General features: G+C 43.3%; 1 protein-coding gene across 1 annotated transcript in view; it reads right to left on the reverse strand.

Moving 5' to 3' along the window:
• Window positions 1–6,342, reverse strand: part of LOC102673498 (neurogenic locus Notch protein) — a 132,466-nt gene that overhangs the window by 96,245 nt on the left and 29,879 nt on the right. The window contains exon 2 of the mRNA XM_031512583.1: window positions 454–810. Within this exon, the coding sequence (XP_031368443.1) occupies window positions 454–810 (357 nt within the window). The remainder of the gene's footprint in view (window positions 1–453; window positions 811–6,342) is intronic.

Raw genomic sequence — 6,342 nt, forward strand, 5'->3', positions numbered from 1 at the left:
GTTGCCACTGGACGAATTCTGTTCCAGTGATTCGAGGATTCGATGGACCTCGTTTCGATTTATCGTTGGAATTTTTGATGATTTTATTTATAGGTGAGATTGAAAGGAAAATCGATTTCTTTTTTTAATCGATATCAAATAGAGTGATTATACAGTTTATAGGGATTAGAACAGAAATACAACGTAACTTCCATTTGTTGTTAATTTTGAATTAAACGAATATAGAATCAATTTTTTCGATAAGAATCGATAGAAAAAAGAAAATTTAAGCAACATCTTAAACTGCTACCACGCTCCAAATAAAAGATAAGTAAACGCGAACCAGTTTCTTGAACGTCCAATTAAATTTTTGCTCCTCCGATCTTCATAAAATTTCCAAACTCTATCGCTTCGTTCTCGGGATCGGGCGACAATATTCGAGGAAATCGCGTGTCAACGAATCGTTAGACTCACCGGTTTTCCCGTAGGTGCATTGACAATAAAAGCTGCCAACACGGTCGATGCAGGTAGCGCCATTGAAGCAGGCGGCACCTGCGCAATCGTCGATGTTGACGCTGCAGTCGGGCCCTGTCCATCCATTCACGCATATGCACGAGTAACTACCGGGTGAATTGGTGCACGTGGCACCGTTGTGGCACAACGATGGACGAACCGAGCACTCGTCCACGTCCAGCTCGCACTGCGTCCCCGTGTACGACGGTGGACAAAGACACGAGTATTCGTTTATCCTGTCTATACAGGTCGCCCCGTTCTGGCATAGATTCCCTGGACAGTCGTCGATGTTCTCCTCGCAATGATCTCCGCGGAAACCTGAAAAAAGAGAAAGAGAAAATAACGTTAAAAAAAAAAAGTGATAGAAATTTTGGAAGGATTAATCCATGCATGCACGCGAAGTTTTGTAAGAAACAATTATTTCGTTCGAGTTGATCTTTCTTGTTTACTATTGGAAAGAAGTCTCGCGGGACGGTATAGGACGAGTCCTTCGCTAGGACCATTTATCCCCACTTCACGCGCTTTGTTGACAATCTTGGCACGCTGCATGCTAGTAAAAGAGCTATAATTTGAATTATATATACCTTATACGTATACAATTATCATTTTAACTATTCGAATACGAAATTACATTTATAAATTAAACTTGTTAATTAAATAATTAACCTACACACGTTGCGAGAAATAAAAATATTTTTGTATCATATCGATTAGAATTCTCTGGATTTTATGTTCTATGCTAATGTATCGAGGTTTAAATACGTTGGATAGTGGAAAGAAAAATGCGTAAGACTTCTTTCGACCAGTGTATTTATTAAAAACTTGATATCCGTTATTTTGGAATATTCTTGGATTTGGAATATTCTTGGATTTTAAATTGAATGCGATAATTTTAATCGAGATTTTTATTCGAAGTGAATCGCGGGAATTGGAAGCAATCCTGCAAACGAAAGATTCCAAGGATATTACAGAGGGAAGCACTTCCACGTTCTATCGATGATCGTCACGCTCGTAAAGAGAACTCGCTATTGCTACGCTATATTTCCTCGTACGTTGTGTCGTGTAGTAACACCACCAGAAAGAAAACAGGAATTCTTATATTAAAAGCGGAGTCACGGATACTATCGAGACTTTTATCGTTCCACGAATTTATAGTTGGCTTGGAAGAAAGGACAGGGTAAACCCGAGTAAGAAAACGATCGACGGGGGACGAGATAAAGCGATATAGCTCGATAACCGTGAAATTGATAGTCGTCTGTGTGTCGATCGACTTTTCTGCCACGGTGCGCGCGCGGTTAACGAACGTGATGATGAAACAAGATCCGGGCATCACGTTCCACGTCGAACATCTAACTGTTTAACGGGGAAAATATTCATTCTGATCCCGAAGGTATCTTCTGAAAGGCGAGGAAGCGATACCCAGCGTTTAATTGTAATAACGAAAATCAACGTGTCTAACGAAGAGAGAGAGAGAGAGAGAGAGAGAAAAATACAAAAAAATGTGGCGTAAATAGAGGAAGAAAGATCGAGGGAATCGATGTAGCATGACGATCGATTCTTTGCGTGGTTATTCGTCTAGAAGAATAAAATGCATATTTATAGGCTGCGGTTAATGGATCTGCTAGGCGATTTTGCGACGCTGTTCAATCAACCTGATCGAGGAGAAGAACCGAGGAAATGTAATAGGAATTTAAAAAGGTGTGTATTTCTAATTTAATGCTAATGCTATTCCACGAGCAGATTTATCGAGATTTTTTCTTTCTTTTTTCGGCTTTAAATCGAATAAGGATAAAATTAAGATTACCGAACCAGGAAATAACGTTTAAATGAGTATACTCTAAGAATAAATTATTATTATCTATATAAGAAAAATCGTTCTCTCCGACCGTAGAGCGCAAATCGTTTTTTGTTATCTATCGATAATATCGAAGTCGGTGGTCAACTCGATGCAAACTCGATCGTGAACCATGCTTACCAACTCTAATGGCGCGCATAATTTATGCTCGATAGAGCGGTTAACTAAACTTCCTACGTCGATCCCCCTGCATCGCGATTCGCGAGCCAACATACGCGCGTTTTGTTCGGGAACGAAGAAGAAGAAGAAAGAGAAGGAGAAGAAAAAAAGGAATCTTGGATCTTATATATATATATATATATATATGTATATATCCCGGGCCCCACGATGTTATTATACCAGCGGACAGGGGCGTAACATTAATATTAAAGCGATGCAAAAGTAAATCGGCCGTTTTCGCGTGCGCCATTATGGGCCATGCCATGGAACCGGACGTCAGGATTCTCTGAACTTATTCCATTGCGAGAAATAATTCCTACAATCGATTCTTTCACTACATTGACCTTTTCGTATCGTAACTCGCGCGCACGATATGGATTAGCATTCGATCGAAAATTATAAGTAAGAATAGTTTCACGACATCTGTACATTTTTTCCGTAATAATAATAGCAATCCACCAGAAAATATTTCACGATTTCTTCGAGGATGCGATTATGACGAAAACTTGGTCTTTAAAAATAGATTTTTTCCATAATAATAATAGCAATCCACCAGAAAATACTTCACGATTTCTTCGAGGATTGTGACGATCGAAAACTTGATCTTTAAACATAGATTTTTTTTAAACAGATTCTTTCGAAATAGTAACGATTTTTTCCGTAATAATAATAGCAATCCCCCAGAAAATACTTCTTCGAGGATGCGATTATGACGCAAACTTGGTCTTTAAAAATAGATTTTTTCCATAATAATAATAGCAATCCACCAGAAAATATTTCACGATTTCTTCGAGGATGCGATTATGACGCAAACTTGGTCTTTAAAAATAGATTTTTTTTAAACAGATTCTTTCGAAATAGTAACGATTTTTTCCATAATAATAATAGCAATCCACCAGAAAATACTTCTTCGAGGATGCGATTATGACGAAAACTTGGTCTTTAAAAATAGATTTTTTTTTAAACAGATTCTTTCGAAATAGTAACGATTTTTTCTAGGGGAAAAAATCGATCTCCTTTAGGGGATCATCGATCTTTAAAACGATTCAAAACACGATTCAAACGCGAGAGTTGTTCGAGAGTTGAGAACCATTGGCCTTGAGGGGAAACGAACACCAGCATCTCCGATTAAACGATCGACGCGAAGTACAAAGACTTCCCTCTCCTTCCTCGAAGCTGTTCGACGGGGCGAAATTACAGCCGCGAATTGCGAGGAAGAAGTTCGCGAAGTAACAGATGGTTACGCGGCGGGGCTTCGAGTCGAAATTTCGGCAGGGATTCGAAACTTGGAATCTCGAGGAGGAGGTTTCCCTTCTTGCGTTACAGAGGGGATTACAGGGGACCGGCTCGCCGGTTTACACGCTACCGTGAGAGTTTCACGAGTCGTAAAATTCGTAAAATTATAATACTTTCCTCCTCGCAGCGAATTTGCACAGCCGCGTCGCAAATGGCGCGTAACGAGGAACACACGACTCGAGATAGGAGCGGCGAAACTTCCTCTCCCGATATTAAATCGACGGTTTACTCTACAGATTTCTCTGGCCGGGATGCGAGAGAATAAAGTGGATCGATGATCCAGGGAATAATAATATCGGAGAGGAGGAGGGGGAGGAGAAGAAAAGGTCGGGGAAAAGGGGGGTGAGAAGCGCGAAGGCACGGTTCTGGTTCGAATCGATTGCTTTTAATATCGAGACTGGCGGGGACAAAAGGAGTCCTGGACGATGCTAAAATCCACGTATTTGCGGGGCCATTCGTTCCGCATTCGTAGGAATGCTGGCGCGCGCGTCCTTTCATCGAACAGGGGATCTTCCCCTTCGATCATTCGGCATCGACGCGCCCTAAAAACCTGCCCGTTGCACACGACGATGGAACATCGCCAACTTCTTACGACTCTTCCCCTTTCTTAATGCAAAAACTTTTAATATTACGAATGCAAAAATAGCAGCAGAGGAATGGCAAGGTAATTTTAATTTAGTTTTTCGTCCCATCTTTCCAGATGGTACAATCTGAGAGGTAAGAAAAATTGAAAAGAAAAGAAAAAAAAGTCCACTCGAAATCACCCGTGTAATCGAACGAACGGATTCAGCGTGGAAGGATGCGAAGGAAATCCCTCCTTCGCGCCATTGCTGCTCGACAAGCTGGGTCACGAGTCATCCATATATATAAATACAAGGATTGCACCAAAGGTTGGCCAAAAAGGGATCCCCGTTAACGAACAGGCCTTATTTCCATAAGGTACGAGCCTCCTGTTCCCGGAATTCTGCCTCGAACCTAGTTCCCTCTATAACCTGGTGAGCATGTATGGTGTGTATATACATATATATACTCGAGATACAACGCATACGCGAACTCGTGTGGAGCAGAAAAACGGACGAAATCGAGGACGGCACGATGATGATGATGATGACGACGACGACGATTCGTGAAAATAAAAGAAAAGAAGAGGAAAGAAAGAATGTTGGATGGAGATTACGCGTGGGTGCGCGTTGGAAAAGAAGGGAACAGCGTTCTCTGCCACTTATAAATCAAGCCGGGACGACGGAGGGCCATAATTGCAATTGTCCATGAGCTGCCTCAGCCCAGATCGGAACGATCGAGGGACGCGTGTGCGTGCGCCTATCCGTGTTGTGCCGGCTTCTTATAGGTGTTTGCGTGCGTTCCGGACCCTATTCGACCAAGGATACGTATCCGTTACTTCGTTACAGATGCAGGGCCGTAACGAGCGGAACACCGGTATAAATCCTTCTTTCCGTCCCTCTTCTGCTCTTTTTCCACCTTTCATCCCTGCTTCTCTCCTTTTCTTCTTCTTTCTGCCCTTGTCTCAGGGTGTTAGCCCGCGTTTTGTTTTTTTTTTTCTTTTTTTTTTTCGACTAGAAACCTACCAGATACGCCCAGATGGATCACGGTCGTCCCGTTTAATCTCCGTTTAATGGAGAACGCTGGGTGGATGGAAATTAGGGGGTGAAAGGAGGGAGAGAAAAAAAGGTGGCTTCTAGGGATAATTACGGGTGAGAGATGGATTGTTCCGACCGGTCGAAGAATCCAACATTTGCGGCAAAGAATCTCGAGAATCTGTATACCGAACCGGTGTACCGGATTATTAGGTTCCTAGGCTCGCCTCGAAAATGGTTTCATTCACCCACGAAACAACCGAGTTCTCGAAGCGAGGTGGAGCAGAGCGGATAGCTCGTCGGTCGATCGCCCTTTCTCCTCTCGAGGCGAGCTCGCGCACGGCCGACTCGTCTAAACGTTTCAACGGAATCCACCAATTTCGACCTGTCCGAATTCCCCCCGAGTTGCCTCGAGACCGAGATTCGAGTCGCGTTTCAAGGGACACGAGATTCTCACGTGGAAAAAGGGGTGGAGAAGGAAGGAGAGAGAAGAAGAGTGGAAAGACCCTTTGACCCCCTGCATCCTCGTGGCTTCGTTACCACGAGGATACCATTTTGTTTCCCCCCTCGGGGAGGGGAACTAGGAAGCGTCCTTCCGATCCCGGAACGGAAACGATGAAGTTTCAGAGAACAACGCGTTCGAGTTTCGAATAGATTTCGTGTCTCCTCGATGCGAGTTTTCCATCTTTCTCGGATTCGACAGCAACACTCTCTCTCTCTCTCTCTCTCTCTGTCGATCATCAACAGTCTTCTCTCCTCAGCTTCACCTTTCTTTCCTCTTTCCCTCTGTCACCGATCCGCTCCTCTCCTCCATTCACTCTTTCCTTTCTCTCCGCGCCACTCTCCGCCACTTCTTCTTCCTCTCTTGGGTTCATCTCGATGCTTTCTCTCTCTCTCTCTCACTCTCCCGCGTTGGACGCGGGCAACGCAGTGCCTCTCAGCCGG

Source organism: Apis dorsata, unplaced genomic scaffold, assembly GCF_000469605.1.
Source record: "Apis dorsata unplaced genomic scaffold, Apis dorsata 1.3 scaffold_37, whole genome shotgun sequence".
NCBI lineage: Eukaryota > Metazoa > Arthropoda > Insecta > Hymenoptera > Apidae > Apis > Apis dorsata.